This window comes from Meleagris gallopavo, chromosome 10 (genome assembly GCF_905368555.1).
Source record: "Meleagris gallopavo chromosome 10, MGAL_WU_HG_1.1, whole genome shotgun sequence".
Lineage (NCBI taxonomy): Eukaryota > Metazoa > Chordata > Aves > Galliformes > Phasianidae > Meleagris > Meleagris gallopavo.
In genome coordinates this window covers 9,331,953-9,349,717 of record NC_139413.1, presented here as the reverse complement: position 1 = coordinate 9,349,717, position 17,765 = coordinate 9,331,953, and the positions used below count along the sequence as shown (strand labels likewise).

Sequence of the window (17,765 nt, the reverse complement as noted above, 5' to 3'; positions counted from 1 at the left end):
TACCTTTTCTCTCTCTATGTAGTCTTGTATGGAATATTTTGTGACTTTCACGTTTCATAAATTCATCGCTTTGTGAACCATAAGAATGGTAGGCTGAGATGGCTTCTGAACCATTGCCTAAAATCCAAAAACACATGAAAAATATCTGAAATACTAGAATTTTTGGCTTGTATGTAAGTCATTATTTAACTTGAACTAAATAATTTCTGAGCCCTTCACAGTCAGTAACAGTTCTGCAGTTTGAGGTACTTTTCCATTCATTTTACAGGTGTCTGAGCTGTTAAGAATGGCTTTCAGCTCTTACTGTAAGCCTCAAATGCACTTTCTACTGTTCTTTTCAGTACTAGAAGTGTTAAAAAAAAAAAACACAAAAAACAACACAACAAAATAAAAACAATGAAATACTCCCCTTTTCTAGTCCTTAAGTTTTTGCTGTGGATGTTCAAATGGCTGAAAGTTCAAGTGTTATACAAACAAGGCATCCTAAGATCATGATAGAAGCTGAGAGAATACAGTAGCTGTTTTAAATAATAAACAAATCGGTGCTAAGAATAGAAGGCCCAGTATATTATATTAAGGGAAAGGACACCATGAGAAATCAAGGATGAAGCAAACTACATGTATTCAAACTTAAATATGGGACACTTCATACTACTCTTCTAGGCTGTTGAATATTAACAGCTTTGGAGTATTCTGCAGAGGAAAAGTGAAGTTGCTGTAAGAGAAACAAATGCCTAAAGATTCTGTAAAGTGAATTTCCAAGAACTGGGATCTTAAATGATTTGACAGCTAACTTAATTACTTCAAGTAGCCAGTGAGGGCTCTAGTTTGGATTAGGTGAAATTATGTTGTTAGAAGCTGTCCTGAGGGAAGGAAAACACATACAGCCTTTTGTCTCCTTCCTGAGTGGAACAGAGGTTTAGGAAAATCTTTCATTTAGTTTTCATGCAGAATAAGAAAGCTGTATCCCAAAACTGAAAGTGGATGTTGAAACTTTTTATGTTAAGACTCCAGATTTCAGTATATGATATAAATGCATGTGATAAGGAGAAAAAGCACTATCAAAGCACAGCGTGCATGTCAGCATTATGCTTTTGAAAATGTTAGTAACACTTGAAAGCATCTAAAAAGATGGGTTAGAATTACAGAGTAATTCTATTTGGAAAGTATTTCTAGAGATGGTCTGGTCTAATCCCTCCTTAAAGCAGGACCAACTTATATCAAGTAGCTCAGGCACTTCCGTTTCAGTATCTCCGAGGATGGAGATAAGACATCCTCTCAGGGGTAAACTGCTGTAGTATCTGATTCTAACCAAATGTAAAACCTCTTGCTTGTATTTTGCTGCTAATTCGTTTGTAGCTTGTCTGCTACTAAGACCTTAGAGTGGCTAAGTGGGTTTCACGTGGTCTCCTTTATGGTCTCCTTTTTATTCTTAGTATCTTGTTACTGCTTAGCACAGTACATCTGTTGGAATTCCAAAATAATTTTCATGGTGCTTAGGTGTACCGGGAGTGGATTGTTTAACAAGACTGAGTAGTAGGTATAAACACAGTTCTGATGTTGGTGTCCCATTGCTACTTACTCAGATTCTTATATGATAAATCAGTTGGTTTTCTTAGAATGAAGGTCGTACACGTTCCAGTTTTCCTTTCCATTATGTTATTTCTTTGAACATGAAAACAGAATGATATTTCAATTAGATTACAATATCTTTATGATAAGCCTTACCAATGTGTTAATGTTTGACCACTTAACTGAGAAGAAATCAGATTTACTTACAGAAAGAACTCATCTTTCTCATCAACCCAAAAAGGTGTCAAGTGGAAGCTTAAATTAAAGAATAATCACAAAACAACTTTGCTAAAGGATGCATTCTGACAGAAAAAAACTCTGCCTTATCAGAGCTGTTAAACACACCCTAAAATAATGACGCCTTACTGAGAAAAAATGGAGTATAAAATTCTGTGTATTTAGAGATGCTGATACACACTATCAAAATATTATCACTGGTAAGGATGATATGGTTTCTTTGTAACTGAGCTATTTAAGGTTTCACTTTTGCAGCCTTTGGGGAAGTAGAGGAATACTTGTGATGTACTTTCTGTCAAAACAGGAGTGAAGATCATTGTTTGCAGTATTTGATATACATATTTTCACTGTAGGACATGTAGTATTGGCAAATTTATTTGCAAGCTTTTCTTATCTACTCATGGAACCAGATTGGAAGATTGAGCGAATTTTCCTTAAATGACAGAGGGAGAAGAAAGCAAGCTAGGTGAATTTTACTAGGTAAATATTAGTATCTACTCAATTAACTGTCCGTCAGCATTTTTCTCTTATGCTTGCCTTCTTTCAGCATAATAAATTATAATTATTATGTTCTACACTGAATGTTGTTATGAGATCTGACTTTGGATGGAGGCTTGATTTGCTGGAAGTTCTAAAGCCCAACTGAGCCATATGGAACTATTTTAGGACCTTGATGAATCTGTAAACGAAACTTGATAGATAGACCCTTGCACTTGAAATATATATGGAGGTACCAATATGTTCTCCTTTCAAGACTACCAGATTAGGTCATTACAAATACTTGAGGTTGTTGTTGTTGTTGCTGAATCTTTTGTTGTCATCCGTCACTGAAAAAAGAGTAGATTTATTTTCATACTTCATTAAAGTAAGCTTGTGTTATTTAAGTTTTATACCACTTAGATAGGCTACTTCAAAATGGAAAATAATCCTGTCTTTAAAAAAACAGATGGGTGTTTTTCTCCAGTGGTCTGATATATCTCATAACATATGCGATTAACTGGTAATAATTTAGAAAACAGATCATCCTTGCGTTTCATACATATCAGAAGAATTTTCAGTGTAGTGAGCAGAGTCCAGAATAGAGGCACACTGTGTACATGCATGTATCAATTCATTTAGCTGAAGAGAAGTTTCTGTACCTATCCAAAAGACATAATATGCTTACCCTTTCATACTCTCTTCACTGGCACTATCTTTCTGACTTAATGTACCCTGAGTATGGAATCCAAGACCTTCAGCCTCATATTTTCTTTCAGGTGAAAAGAATCTCTGTTGTGCACAGATGGTAAAACAAACTGATATTTTGTTTATATTGCTGTGTACTCATCACACAGTGTGAACAGCAGCATCAAGTGTACATGAATTCTGTACAGCTTCTAGTTATGTAGTTGCCATCAAATCTACAGTTTGTCTGTTACCATTCTAATTGTAAAGGAAACTGGACAACTTATGAATACTACTTATCTTGTATTCCAACTTTACAGATTATTGTCATGTAGTGTTGAGGAAGGTTAATACATATTGATCTACTTCTGTTATTGCCTTAAAATTAAAAGGTTTTGTAGGCAAGCAATTGCCTGTTCGTTTTTGCCTTCTGAACAAGTAATAAAAGCAAGCTAGTAAACACAGCTAAGTCTTTCCTAACAGAAGCAAGCTTCATCACATAGTTCAAAAAATATTCAGTGTTCCTTCAATTTTTTTCTTTCAAAATCAATACAAGTTATACAACTGTAGTACCTCTAAAGCTGAGTTTTCATATTGTGCAAAAACTAAATGGAAAAATATTGTTTTCATAATATTATCTAAATATATGATATTATACTATATTATATATTATTATTTCATGATATTATGTTCATCTAAATTAGAATGAAAATGAAAACTTCTCATACCATTTCATTTGAAGAATACTTGCTTGCTAGCAGACAACTTTTTCCCAGAGGATCCATTTCTTTTCCATAAGTTGATTCAGTTCTCTTCTGTAACCTTAATTGGTTAAGAGGAAAACATTTGATCTGATCTTATAAAATACTTGCAGGGGAGTATAGACACTCTAGAGTTGTTTGATGAAGTTTTGATGGTTAATTACGTAAACATCTGCATTCTTTTTAAAATACTACACAAATGTAAGCAAACATTTTGTACTGGTACTGTGTTATCTAGTCATTCATATCTTGAATTAGTGTGGTTGCAATCAATTTTATACAGAGGTATGATTTGACTCTTAGCAAAACAATGGTAGTTGTGTTTTGGCTTCAGAGTAAGAGTGCCAGCCTGGAAGGAGTTTTAGGGTTCTCTGAGAAGTTGAGTCTGAGCACTCAGATATTCCAGGCACCTTAACTTTCTGTACTCAGCAAATGATTACAGTACCATTTTTTGTGATAATTCCAGTAGTTGTATAAGTTTTATGCTTACGTGTGAATACGAAGATTGCATCTATCACATTCCAAAGAGAAGTGGGCATTTCTCTGTGGAATTACGGAACTTGTCTGGCTTGTATTTTCTCCTTCATTGTTCTTGGGATGAAATGCATTTTCTTCAGGGGAATCAGCAATACTTGAAAGTACTGAGCTCTGTATAAAGTAACCCCAGGATAGTAGATTTCAGTCAGATTATTTCAAGCAGATGACTTGTACCAGCCTGCGTTTTCTAACTATCTTTTACTTGAGATTCAGAGAAGAATGACTTCTAAAATATGGAGTATGAAAGCATACGGAGATATTTATCTTTTGATTTGTGGAGAACTAATACAATTTTTTTCCGTGTATTTATGATCCAAAATATTACTATATTTAACAGTAAACTCAATTTTCCATAGCAGAATGTTTAGTCTTCCAGCAGTTCTGCAGTTAAAGAATCTTGGACAAAGTAATTGTTCTTCCAGCTGAATTATAATAATGAATTTTCAAAACCAGAAAGCTCTGTAAAGCTGAAAATAGTTGCTCATTTTCTTACTCAGAAATGAATGTTTTTGAAGCTAGCACTTAGGTTACTCAGTGCAGCTGTGTTCATTCTAAAGTTTTTGTTACAATTAATGAAAAATTAAACTACAATTTCATGCAAAAAAATCTTTTTTTTTGAAGTAACATGCTATTCAAAAGCATCATGGTTTTACAAATTTTAGAGGAGAACATGTGATAACCACTCTGTTTTTCTTGAATAAAATGGAATAATGCAGTCTTTAAATGATAATACTCAGTTACCTCCCAAAGAGAATATGATGAATGGGCAGATCCACAGGAACTATGTGAAGGAGCCCATCTGTGCTTGCTGTCATCAGCTTGTTCTTGGATCTCTTCAAGCAGCGTGCCAAGTCTAAATATTTCTCCTTCTACCTTTCTAAAATCAATCATAATACACAGCTAGTGAAACTTCTGTTTCTTACTATGATAGCCATATTTGGCATTGCAATAAACAGTTCATAGAGGGAAGAAAGAAACGGAGTCCCTTTTTAAATGCTTGAGTTAGGCAAATAGCTATCCTTACTATAACAAGGATATGTAAAGCATAAGATGAATTTTGGCCGAGTAACTTCTAGCTTACTCTGTGTAATATTAATATAATGTTTTCACCTCTGAAAAGTGTGACTGATAAAGTAATAGTGGTTAGATGCTCCAAAATATGGAAAATACACTGACGAAGTACTTAGCATTTATCTTCAAACCTTTTGGGATCAAATTCTCCGATGTTGATAGACTTGTCCTTGTAGTACTGCAGCTGTAAGTTACGGTGTTCCTCTTTAGCAGTTAAATAGTTCCTTTCCAAGGCTTCAAGGTATCTTTTCAGTTGATTTAATGCCTTCACCAATAAGAGAGAGTTCAATTGTAAATGATGTTATCATTAACAAGACATAGTAATATCTGCGTATGCTATGTAAGACAGATGATATTTGCAGTGATATTAGTAAGAATTCTGCTGCTGCTTTGAATTGCATTTGTTATACCTATCCAGTACACAGTGCTGCTTGGTCATTTAGAAGTTAAATAATAAATAACCCTTCAGACATACTACCCTACAAATCATAATTAATGCTTTCTATGCCAATTTAAGGCCTTTCACTAACTACTTTCTAATTGTAGTCTTTAAGAACTGAGCCACTTACTGAGCTCCTTCATTTTTGCTTCTTAAACTCAGTTTAAATCTGAGATTCAGAACAAATTATTTTCAAATGTCTGTTTGAGAAAAACACTGAGTATACTGCCAGAAAATCTCAAGTCTATTAGCCAATTAAAGTACACTTCAGATAACTGAGAAGACATTAGTTTACCAGATAATCATCTTCTAAGAGGAATGTCTCTTTGGTCATGTGTTTAGAGAAGTCTTCTACCTTCAAGAGAAAATACTAGACTTAGATATTGTAACTTGGCATGTTTGCTTTTGAAAAACCATAAAACTAAAGAATTGATGCAAAATAGATACTGAAACAGAACTCTTTACTTTAATTTTTAGTTGATCTGTCTGTTCCTTTAGTATTTGAGACATCTTCTCTCCTTGGCTTATTTCGGGCAGTGAATTAGAAGCATTTAGACAGCATAGTTCTACTGCATGAGTTGCTGGAAATGCAAATGCTGTTGTCCCACATGGCAATCCTATGTAATGCAAGAGTAAATGTATTAGTTGGGCTTCTTTCCAAAACTTTCTACCCAAAAGTGCTATTGATTTACTTGAAATTATTTAGTTATTTGCACTTACTTGGTTCAGACAAACCATGTGTAGGCTGTAGGACAGAAGTGTCTGCTGTAGAGGCTTCTGGGGCTGTCCCAATGTCTCTTGAGTAAATGGCAAATCCTGTATTTGGAAAACCTGACTGAGGTAGTATCTGTCAAAGTGAGAACCTAAGTTTGAGGAAAAAGCATACAGAATGCTCTGGAAAATAAAAAGTTTAGAAACGCATAGGACAACTTTCTAAAGTTAATGGGAAGTTCGTTATAACTGTACCATGTAATTTGCTTTGACTTCCGTTTGTGTATCTCATAGTGTATATACTGAAATATGCAACCTGGGGTTATGAAAATCTGTATTTAGACAATTTGTGTAAGTAGATAATTAGTATATTATATAGGTGTATATAATAGTATACAGTATATTATAGTATAGTATAAAGTTGAAGTATATTATAAAGGTGACAAAATAGTTCTGGTGATTATTTGGAGTTATAGAAATAAGAATGAATTTAGGTTTCTGTAGAGGACTTCTGTATCTGATGATTCTATCTCAGAAGATCAGTATGACTCTTGACGTCAGCAAGCTGCATTCACGCTTAAATATACCATCAAGAAGTAATAGGGAAAAGTATTAGAAGTTGTTCCATCCTGAACAGTTTATGAAGGGATAAGCCTAGGAAAGGACTTAAGCATCTGTATAGCCCTGTGAGTGAACTCAGTGGCAGGGCATGGCAGTAAGAAGTGATTATTTAATTACCAACAAATCTTAACAGGAAGTTACTACTGTAAGAAAAATCTTAAAATTTGCTGTAAGACAAATCTTAGTATAGAGCAAAACCTTCAAAAAAAAAGAAAAAAAAAGGAAAAAAAAAGAAAAAAAAAAATCCTGACCTTTCAATGAATGCTAGCCTGAATAGCTGAAGAGTGTTAGTAAGTTTTTAATGTAAAAACAGGCACAGGATTGAAAATATTTTAAGAAACAATTCCCATTTCCAGTACTTTTAGTGAATTAGGACATTTTCATATAATACTGGAATTAACTACTTATAGTGGATTTCCTGGTGATTTACTACCATCCTTTGCCATCAGGAATAACATGACAGAACATCATTAATTTGGTAATGAAAGCTCCGCAGGAATTCTATCCCACAGAACTTTGTGGAAGTGACTACTGACTGAAGTGGTACACATCACTCTTGTTTTAAGAAATTCTCAACTTCTTAAGTTATCTTAATTACTTTTTGTTGTTGGGATGATTCTGGAATGCTTGTTTCTTCCTGATTTGTGACTTCAATGGAATCTAAACATTTCTGATTTTCTAGAATTCTGTTAATGGTTACTGATTTACTTAGCAATGTAGGGAAGGATATTGTTTTTTTAATGGTGGGAATGGATTTATCATTTTCATTCATTTTTGGTACTTTCATTTCTGAAGTGATTTCATTATTGTCTTCCTGACACTTCAGAGCTTCGCCTTGGCCCTCTAAGAGCTCACGAGATGGACCTGATTTCTTAAACACGTATGTCTGTTCTGTGTTTTGAAAGATACATCCATCTTCATACTCATCAATCAACAGAAAATTTTCTTGTCTGCACCCATGCTTAGCAGTAGTAGAAGTAAAGGTTTTTGAAACAAATGTATTTTTGTTTAGCAAATCCTGAATTTTCCCTCCAATATTCACTGCTTTTAGCTTTTCTAAGTGGTGCTCTTCGAACTTGGCTGCCTGTTGTTCACCTGTTGAAGGGCCTTTGACACATTCACAAGCTGTGAGTTTGTTTGTGGTTTCGTCAGTGCTTTCAGTGAGGGATATTTCTGGTATAGTCTCATGTTCAATCAACTGCCATTTGCTCGTTAACTCTCCTGTAGGAAAATGGTGCAGAAGGACATGGGACATGTGGGAGTGACTCAGAGGATCTCTACCATCTAGTTGACCACCACCAGCTGGTAATGCCTTTTTAAAGGACACTTCACTTCCAGATATTCCAGCTGAAATTCCAATTGTTCCAATGGTTCCTTTAGCATAGTTGAATACATCTTCAGGTTGTACATGAATCTCATAATTTGATGCGTTTCTGTTATCTTCAGAAATGGATAAGTTTAAAGCATCAGTGATACAAGTGCAGTCATTCAATTGGTCTGACTTGCCGTGGTGTTCACAGGCTGTTCCCCCATCTCCATCACAAGGTAGGTCATCTTGTTCTGCATCAGTTGTGTCTGTGACACAGCGTAGCTCATTTGAGCTGCTCGATTGCATTTGGGTTTCCATCCACTGCTGCTCTGTGCTTCTTCACTGCTTGCACACCCCCTCTGTGGGCCAAATGAACGGCATCATTCCTCTGTTATTTATTTTTTTTTTTTAGTAGAGCTTTTATTAGTGCATGGATTAAAATCCATCAGGGATGAGTAGGAACTACTGTATATTCAATACAGTTCCGAGTAGGACCTGCTTTCTTAGGCCATTGTGGCTGTTTCAGAGCTGTGTCGTGGGCTGGGGCTGGGGCTCTGGGGCTGGCGGCTGGGCGCAGCGAGATGGGTGGGGGTGCGGTGCTGCGGGGCGAAAGAGGAAAAGGTGAGCAGAGTGCAGGTAACTGCTGGCTATGCTTTCACCCCGCCTGCAGCACCGAAACCTCCGATAACTGGAGCCGGGGCTCCAGCAGCTGCGTAAGAGCACGCGCGCACCGCCCGCGCAGCTCACCGCCCGCCCACCGTTATTCGGCTGATTTCTTATCGCCCCCCAGCCCCACGCACGGTGGATGGAAGGCAGCAGAGTAACGCGCGGCCCCGTGAGCGGTAGCAGCGCTCGATTTCGCCTACCTGCCGGCAGCGGAGGCAGGAGGACGTAACCTTACAATTGAGGGGCGCCGCCCCGCGCCGTTCCCCGCCCTCGCGCCCACCCGCCGGGCTCGCCGCCCTGCCCGCGCCTCCCATCTGGCCGTGCTGCGCCCGCCCATTGCGGTTCCCATTGGCCGCTATGAATGATGCGACTTTCCGCCGCGGGCGGCCTCCGCGCGTGCGCGTGGGGCCCGGTTGCCGCCGTCCGCCCCGCCGCGGGGGCGCGCGGCGATTGGCGAGTTCGAAGCGCGGCTGCGCGTGGGCGGTGCCGCCCGGAACTCCCCGCCGCAGCGGTCGCTGTGGAAACTGTGCCGGCGGCGCCCGGCCAACTACGGAGGCGCCAGGTGAGGCGCGCGGCCCCGAGGGGCTTCGCGGCCGGGGGAGGCGGGAACCCGCCTCCCCTCGGCGGTCGGCCGGAAGAACCGCGGGTGCGTTACGGCCCGGTGCCTCGGGGCCGCCGCGCGTCCCGCACGTACGCGGCACCGCCGTGCCGGGGCAGAAGCAGCGCGGCCTCCGACACGTCGCGTGCTCGCAGGCGGCTGCGCTGTGCCTGACGAGATGGGGCGGCGGGGCGAGGCGTGCAGCGAGCGTGCGTCGAGCTGCTGGGAGCCGCGGCTGGACGTCGGGGTGCACCGCAGCCTTGGTGCCGCCTTCCTCCTGCGGTTCGTCGGGGGCTGCGGTTCCCGTCGGCTGCTGAGGCCCGGCTTTGCGCGGCGATAACGGGCCTCCCGGGACGGTCTGTGCCTTCCGTGTAAATGCCGGTTTCGTTAGAGCTGGAAGCACAACCCGTGTCATCTTTGCGACGTGGTCCTTACCGAGTCTTTGCATACGCGTTTAGAAGCGCTCTGTCGGCTCGTGGCAGCGTTCTGCTGCGCTGCTTCCATCCGTGGTTACGTAGGGCACGGCAGTTCCACGGCCTTCTGGAGGAATGAACTTTGTGCCTTCAGTTACTGCTGAGCTTACACAAAACCTGCCCGAAACTTGAGCCGGCTTCATTGGGCCAGAGCACACCGCTGTGGGGCTCGTTGCAATGCTCTTGTTTGGGAGCTGCTTGCAATTGTATATTCCCGTTGCTCTTGCTGGAGAAATACAACAGAACTCGATGCTTGGAAGGCTGAAATATTTTTTAAAGATATTAATGGATATCTCGACATTTTCTTCACGTGCTGTCCCTGTCACTTGGCTCAAATTGCTGTCTCTCTCCTCTCTTCCTTTTGTTCTTTTCGCTGTCTGAATTATTTAAAGACTGGCACATCTGAGCGTGCCAAATAGCAGCACTGCACAAACACAGGGGATGTGTTTCTTCTGGCATATTGAAAAAGAGATCAATGCAGTTTTGGAAATGAATTCTATCTCTTTGTCAGGGAGAAATCTCTTCCTAATTTGCTAGGACTATTGTTGTTGTCTATTCTTGTGTTTTTTTTGCCAGCACATGACAGCAGACTGATTTTTCTAAGGCCTCTGAGGTCCCCATGTGCGTTATGGAGAGCAGCTTCATTCCCTACAAGTTAAAATTGTGTTAATAAATGTGTTTTTTTTTTCTAAAACTTAATGAGATCTGTCAGTATTTCCAACTGTATCTGTGCTTAATTTATTAAATTTAATAACAAAGTTATTTGTACTTTCCACTTGCTGTCATTTATGTTTTTGGTAGCAGCTGCACAGTCACTTTGGCTCTGCAAGACTTTGTCATTCGTACCCAAATCTGTTTTTTAGTAGTCCTTATCAGTAATGTATTAATGAAATAATTTGCTTCACAAGTACTGATCTTAGGGCCTGGTGAGAGATGAAGATGTTATGGCTGTTACCATTCCCTTGAAGGAGAGAACAGAAAGATATCAGATAAAGGAAGAAACTCTTTGCTTTCGTTCAGGCACTCAGTCAGAAGTTAGCTATGTGAATGAGTGCATCTAAAATGGAATACTGTGTTGTTAAAGATCACAGCGTCAGGAGTGTAAAATACCAGAAGAACAGAATAAGGAAACCTTGTGAGAGGTGGTCTGAGATGTGTGTGACATTGAGCAGATGGTCAATGGCAAGTTGCCTCTTGCCCATGCTTCACATGGGTTCTTGTTCAGATAATAGAACTTCTGCTATAAACCATTATTAATACGAAGGGGAAGCTTTCGTGCCGCTGAGTTATGGGGGAAAAACATTGTGATCTACCATAAGGCCTCTCCAAATCTTTTAATTTCTTCACTCTTTTTTCTGCCGCTGTCCTGCTGTTGTGTTGCTCAGAATTTGGTTCTGCATGCAGTGCCTCGTGGGCTGTGTTACCCAGCAGCCCCTGGTTGTGGCTGGGCAGCGTGCGGGATTTGTGTGGGTGATGTGTTATTGAGTTTGGGTACAGCGGTGGGCAATAGAGGCAAAACATAGCTGAGCGAAGTGGAGCACGCTGTTGGAGAGATTCGTGATAAACACTCTTCATCAGTTTAAGTACAACATTTTATGTGGAGTGTTTCCCATCTGGTGCTCCTTTGCAGCCTGTAACATTTAGTGGTATTTGAGTGACTGCCTGGTGGGCTGGAAGAGGCCTGATGTCCAGCATTGGCACGGTGAGGTTGTCCTGGCAAGCAAGAGTGAGATTCAGATGTAAAGTCAGGTCTTGGTAACTCAGAGGTAGGGTGCCCAGCAACTCAGTTTTTGCTGTTCTTCAAGGCGCAGAGAAGATATTACTCCAGCATTTCACATTGAATATCTCATTGCACGTAGAATTAGTTCCTTGTTTCCTGACTAGTTTTATTATAAGGATATTAGTGATGTTATGCTACAGGCACTTTGTCTTCTTTTCCTTTTGTATATTGCCATGGTGGGGGCTTGCCTTACAGCAGAGTTTAGATGGCTGCCTTACATGACCGACTTGCAGAACTATCCTTAGAGTTATAATGCTCACTTGTGCACATTTGTGTTAGCTCCTTGCACTCTGGGTGGCAGGTATTTAGCTGTTTACAGATAAATATTAATTATTTCATAAAGGGAAATTCTGTTCTGGGAGAGAGGCGCTGAGAGCTCCACCTCTGCATTGCTGAGCATTGCTGTTTCTTCCACTCAGGTGTCAGTGCAGTATGTGCAGTACATGTGTGTTGGCTGCTGCTCTGTGTTCCTTTGCCTGCTGTAAGTATATGTACTGGTGGTTCTATTTGTTTTTGTCAGCACCGTATTCTCGGCCTGTAAGTTACTATATAGTCTGCATCATTGCAAGATGCCTTAAGTATTTCTCTTCACAAACCTGTATTACTGATGAATGCCTAATGGGGCACTTCCTCACTTACTGCAGTTAATAGTTGGCTTGGAACCACGACAGTACTCTGATGAACACACCAGCAATGAGGAGATGTTGGTTTTTCTCACTCATGTATTGCGTTGTTGTCCTAAGTGCCTGGCGTTTCTTTCTGCTGTTAATGAGTGATCCTGTTAAAAGGAATGCATTTGTATTTCAGTCTGATTGTTGAGTGAAAATAAGACATTTGATGCAAGTAGAGATAATACATTCTCTCCAGAAATGTGAACATTCCTTAATTACAAGGGTTTTTTTTTTTTCCTTTAGCTTTTGGTATGATGTGGATTTCTCTCACTGCAAAGTGTCTATGCGGTTTTTATCCATGGCTTGGGTGCTTCACAGGGAAGGAAAATAAAATAACACTTAAGAATGTGGATGGGCTTCCTTCTGACTCAGACTAGGAAAGTGCTTCTGGATTCAGTTATTGGTGTTCTTGTTTTTTATGACCTGGAAGAAATAACTTGGGTCATTAAGATTCTTCTTGTTGTTTTTTGTTTGTTTGTTTTCTTTGTTTTTTAGGACTGATCATTGTGAGCAATATTGAAAATAATGCTAGGCAGTGCTTACTTGTTAAAGAGATGTTTGCACATGCCTTTAATGATAAAGAGCAAAAATGAACCAAAAGAATACATGGGGTTGAAAAGGCTTGCCATATTGCAGATCTTAAGCATTAAAGCTGCAAACTCAATTATGTAAACTAGGTGCAGCACAAATATGAAGGGAAATGTAACTGCTTCTAATCCAAGAAATAGATAGAAAGTATATAGAGATAATGCTAGAGCGCATGTGGAAGTGCTCCTAAGGTTTGCTTAGCCTTTAACATAAAGTTGCATGAACCTGGGTGTCTGTCATCCCCAAAAAGGGCTGTACGTGGAGGAAAAGTGAAGAGGGTTTGTTGCCCATGAGAGGGCCTGGAAGAACCAAGCTTCCTCTGCCTTTGATTGGAATGCACCGCGCAGCACGGTCAGTTGTGTTTAGGTAACCAAAGAATGTAAAAATTGGGTCAAGCTTGTTTAGAAATAGGGCAGCAAATTAAGCGTCTCCACTGTTAGCGTGTTCGTCATAATGCAGCACTGTGTTAGCAGTTACATAATCGATGCTGGACTCTGCTCTGGAGCTGTGTCCATGCTTTCATTTTCAGCTGCGGGTGCAGTGTGATCCTCATTTCGTTGTGAGCAAGCTTCGTCTCAGACATGCCTGCTACCTGTTGTTTTTTGTTTGGTTGGTTTGTAGTGTCTTGAGAGTTAGAAGGATCTTCTCACTTGGATCTTTTTTAAGCTTATTAAAAAATAAAATTGTGCACTAATATAATTAATTATTATTTAGTCTTCTAAAGTAGTTGTAGATTTTTATGGAATATTTGTTATTTATTTTTCCTATCCATACTTAATGTTTTCAGTAAAGCTGTTTTCCAGTCCTACTTTGGGCTGTCCTAGGCATCCTGGCTCTTGGTTGTCACTGGAGCTTTTTCTCCCTGCAGACATGCTGAGTTAAGTACGTGGACAAAAATTATCCTTTTTATCCTTTATAGTAATGCAGCACTAGGAACAGGCTGGGGGCAGAAGATGAAATCATTTCATAGCTCAAAGTTCCAAGCCTCCCTATTGTATTTTGTATTGTATTGTATTTTGATTCATACGAGGTAGTTGACCATGGGTCAGTCAGTTCTAGCGAAGAAATACCTCTTAGCATTCTTTTGGTTCTCCTTCCGACGAAGAGCGGATGATTTCCTATGCAAAAATAGCTCTGGAACAGGGGAGGAAGCTGCTTTATGTGCTGCCTTCTGTTAACATGCTGTAAGTGAAATCTTAGGTTTGTGCCGAGTGGGTTGGTAGGGTTCCTCTTTTGTTGAATGGGTGTCACATGTGGCCCAAAGCTGATGCAGTACCCTTTTTCCACCCACTTTGTGACTTCCTGCAATATTTGGTGATGTGATTTAGTTTCATGTGGTCTGATGTTTGTCAGTCAGCAGATAGATCTGGGGTGGAAGAGGAAGCATCTGGATCAAGCACATTAGATGCTAGTATTAATGTATTTACTTACAGCTTGTCTGGTGAGTATGATAGCATAAGCTGGGTCTTCCCCATGCACTTGGTAAAGATAAACTGTACAGAATCTGCTCTATCAGGCACGCTCGTAGGCAGAGTCCCACATAGTTACAGAGACCCACTGTCCTGCTCTGCCCTCTGGGTGCAGTCTGGCAAGGGCTGCACTTGGTTTTACGTTGGAACGTTGCTTGTGTTGGATGCTTCTAAGCCAGTCCTTCATCTGGAGCCTTGCGGTTGATTCTGAGGCTATTTGCACTGTGTAAAGCCATCTGGAGGAAAGGAGATGTTCCAGAGCTGGAATTGCTCTGCATCCATTGTTGGCCATGAATAAAACCTCTAAGTTGCTTTGTCAGTAAGGGAGGTTTCTATGGGGCACCAGCTAATCAGCTGTTGAACTTCTGTCAGGCGCAGTGCAGAGCGGAGCACGTCAGTAAGGTTCCAAGAGTCACCTCGCTGCTTGTCCTCGTGTGGGGTTTGTTCACCTGCACATCCCCCTCGAGGCTCAGCACTTATGTTGTGTCGTGCCAAAGTCTGGAGAAAACAGCTGCTTCCCAACATGTCACACTGCTATGTTAAGGATTATTCAGAGGGGAATGGTTATTACTGCAAAAATGCTATTGGCTGTCTGTTTTCTATGCAAATGCAAGGTTAAATTTGAAGTAGATTTAATTAAATTTGAGGGGGGCTTATCTCAGGCTTCTGTGTTAATTTAGGTGAATTTTAAAAATATTCCTGGACATCATTAAAGACTAAAATTGTGGTTTGTGTGGTTCCAGTTGTGGTTCAGTACCTCTAGACTCACTGTTGATGTTTATATGTGGATTCTCATTTTCAAGGTCTGGAGTCAAACTAACCTCTGTATTTCAGTAACAGAACTATTGGTGTATTTTTTTTGTTGCTTGGTCTGTCTTTTTCTTCACATTGTACACAAAGCTCTGCTTTGTTTTCAGGTAGTCCATTGTAAGATTCTTTTCCTGTTTTTTCACTTGTGCTGTAGCCACTCCCTGAAAGAAAATTCAGACTTAGTTCAACACTGGAAAAATTGCTGTAATCTTGAAGCAACCACTCTCTCTCTTTGCAAGGAGATAGTATGTGTGTGGTTGGTCTGTCTCAATTTATACTTCCACCACGTCAATTCTGAATCTCTCAGCTTTTGATGATGTCATTTGGCAGATGCTTCTGTAGCTCTGCAAAAAATAGCAGATGGGCAGAGCAGGCCTTGGTTTGTTGCCTCCTATAGGTAAGGCAGGAGAAGCTGGGTTGGGTGTGTTCTGGTATCCAGCCCCCAATGACTGGTCAGGCAGTGGCTGCGAGGCGGCCTGTAGCTGCTGATGAGCACAGAAATGATTTTTGATCATCAATCATCTGACAATCTCCAAAATGGAAATATGGTCAAGGGAGATGGTGAGATGAGGTAAGGAGCCAAGGATGCTGCTGGAATCTTCTGATTTAAGGAGGTAGTGTCTGCAAGAGTCTTCATGGATTATCTACCACCTTAATTTTTAATTAATTGCTCTGATTAATGTGCCTTTAGTTGGACATGGGCCAGCTCGGTCTGCCCGCATCAGCCACCTAAAGCCAGCCATATGCCAGGCAGTCAGCAGGAGGGGGCAGCAGGGCTTCCAGCAGCAGGGAGGTGGCATCCACTGGAGATGGCATACGAGATGGACATGGAGCCCAGTTAAATCAAGTTGTTGACGTGTGATGTGAAGCATATTAGTAACTTTTGGTCCCTTTGTAGTGCCGAGCACAAGGACTGCTCTGGGGCGATGAGTGCAGGCAGGGCCACTTACAGCTGGCTGCTTGCGTTGCCTGACTTGAGCTTTGTGCAAACCTGTGCAGAGCAAATACTTGTCATGTGGTCTTCCCTGTGCGTGGGTTGCAATGGTATTTAAAAATGTATGTATCACGCTTTGTAATTGCTAAAGTATACCCACACCCACTTGTTGATGCCAAATAATTCTGGTGCTGAGTGTGGGTGGGCAAAGTAGTTGTTTGACTGGAAGAACACTGTGAACAGTCTCTTTGAAAGATGCTGTCAGAGAGAAGGGTGGTGAGAAGCATGAATATTCGTACCTGGTAATTGATGAAACTAATGAGAAGGCATTGCCTTCCTTGACAATTAAGAATATAGAGATGGGTGAGTTCTGTTGACAACTTTAAGTCTGAGTTCTATTCTTGTTTTGTAATATTTCTGCAAGCTCTTGATGAAATATGCATTTGTGAATTACACAACTGTATGTTTACTTGCAAAGGAAGGTAGTATTAGTGCTAAGCAATAAATATGTCAACTCTTCTACTAAAAATATACTTAAAAGTGGGTAAACTTCTGAATAGCTTCTTTTTGGTAAATTGTTTTCCCTGCCAGCCTAAACAGGTCGAACTTCTGAGCACTGGCTGCTGCAGTCCCTTTGAAGCAGAGTTTGGAGCTCATACAGCAACTGCGGCACTTCAGAATATGTAACCATAAAAAATAAGAAGGCAAAACAAAAATATCCTTTTCCTTTTGAGAGAGGAAGGGAAAGGGAGTAGAGCTTAAACATCTCCTGGCTTCTGTGCTCCTGATATTCAGAGGGGTGGTTTCCAGAATGGGCCTCTCCAGGTGGGATTGTGTCAGCCAGTTCTGGCAGCTGTTCACACGTAAAGCAGTTTGGAATTGGTTTTGTGTTACACCTTTTATTCTATAGCTTTCATCCTTTATTCTTTTTGCATGGAACTCCATGAGGCCAAAAAAAAAAAAAAACCAACAAAAAACTAACAAGGATAAATTACTTGAACTTTCCAACAGAGAAGAGCGTTGTTTTTTTGTAAAACCTTCTTGCTTTCTTGCTTGCCTATGGGAATCGCTGTGTATATATGAATGTTTTGGCTCTGGCTTTGCATTCTTGATTGACATTTCCTGCTTGGTCGGAGTAGTGTTATGCTCTTACATCAGCTACAAATGGTTGTGAGTTACGAACGGGATGTTATGAGACTTCAAGCCAAGCGTCTTGTGTTCCCTTTGCAGGAATGCAGCTGAATGGAGCTGAAAGGGCCACAGATGAAAGAACTTGAACACGTTTTTGAAAGTTTCTGTCTGGCAGTGACTTGCTTACCTTAGTAACAAAGAAGAGTATTTCAACAGCAGCTTA

General features: G+C 40.5%; 2 protein-coding genes across 2 annotated transcripts in view; both read right to left on the bottom strand.

Annotated features, from left to right (window-relative positions):
- Positions 1-9,188, bottom strand: part of AKNAD1 (AKNA domain containing 1) — a 13,974-nt gene extending 4,786 nt beyond the window's left edge. The window contains exons 1-11 of the mRNA XM_085231427.1: positions 7,712-9,188; positions 6,502-6,628; positions 6,247-6,398; positions 6,077-6,136; positions 5,474-5,607; positions 5,013-5,148; positions 4,225-4,382; positions 3,702-3,795; positions 2,975-3,078; positions 1,583-1,665; positions 4-117 (exon numbers count right to left, since the gene is read on the bottom strand). Coding sequence (XP_085087553.1) covers positions 4-117; positions 1,583-1,665; positions 2,975-3,078; positions 3,702-3,795; positions 4,225-4,382; positions 5,013-5,148; positions 5,474-5,607; positions 6,077-6,136; positions 6,247-6,398; positions 6,502-6,628; positions 7,712-8,740 — 2,191 coding nt within the window. The 5' untranslated portion in view covers positions 8,741-9,188. The remainder of the gene's footprint in view (positions 1-3; positions 118-1,582; positions 1,666-2,974; positions 3,079-3,701; positions 3,796-4,224; positions 4,383-5,012; positions 5,149-5,473; positions 5,608-6,076; positions 6,137-6,246; positions 6,399-6,501; positions 6,629-7,711) is intronic.
- Positions 8,814-17,644, bottom strand: LOC109369217 (uncharacterized). Its single transcript, XM_019618510.3, has 2 exons — positions 9,289-17,644; positions 8,814-9,021 (listed from the first exon to the last, which is right to left on the bottom strand). Exons 1-2 carry the CDS (start codon positions 10,132-10,134, stop codon positions 8,926-8,928), a joined length of 942 nt encoding a protein of 313 aa, XP_019474055.2. The 5' UTR covers positions 10,135-17,644; the 3' UTR covers positions 8,814-8,925.
- Between the last annotated feature and the right edge of the window lie 121 nt (positions 17,645-17,765).

Excerpts from the sequence above, each read along its gene's own strand:
- LOC109369217 (XM_019618510.3), bottom strand. The coding sequence starts at position 10,134 with ATGCAAAGACTCGGTAAGGACCACGTCGCAAAGATGACACGGGTTGTG. Across the intron at positions 9,022-9,288 it reads CCTGCCTCCGCTGCCGGCAG|CACCGCACCCCCACCCATCT; the intron begins GTAGGCGAAATC and ends TTCGCCCCGCAG.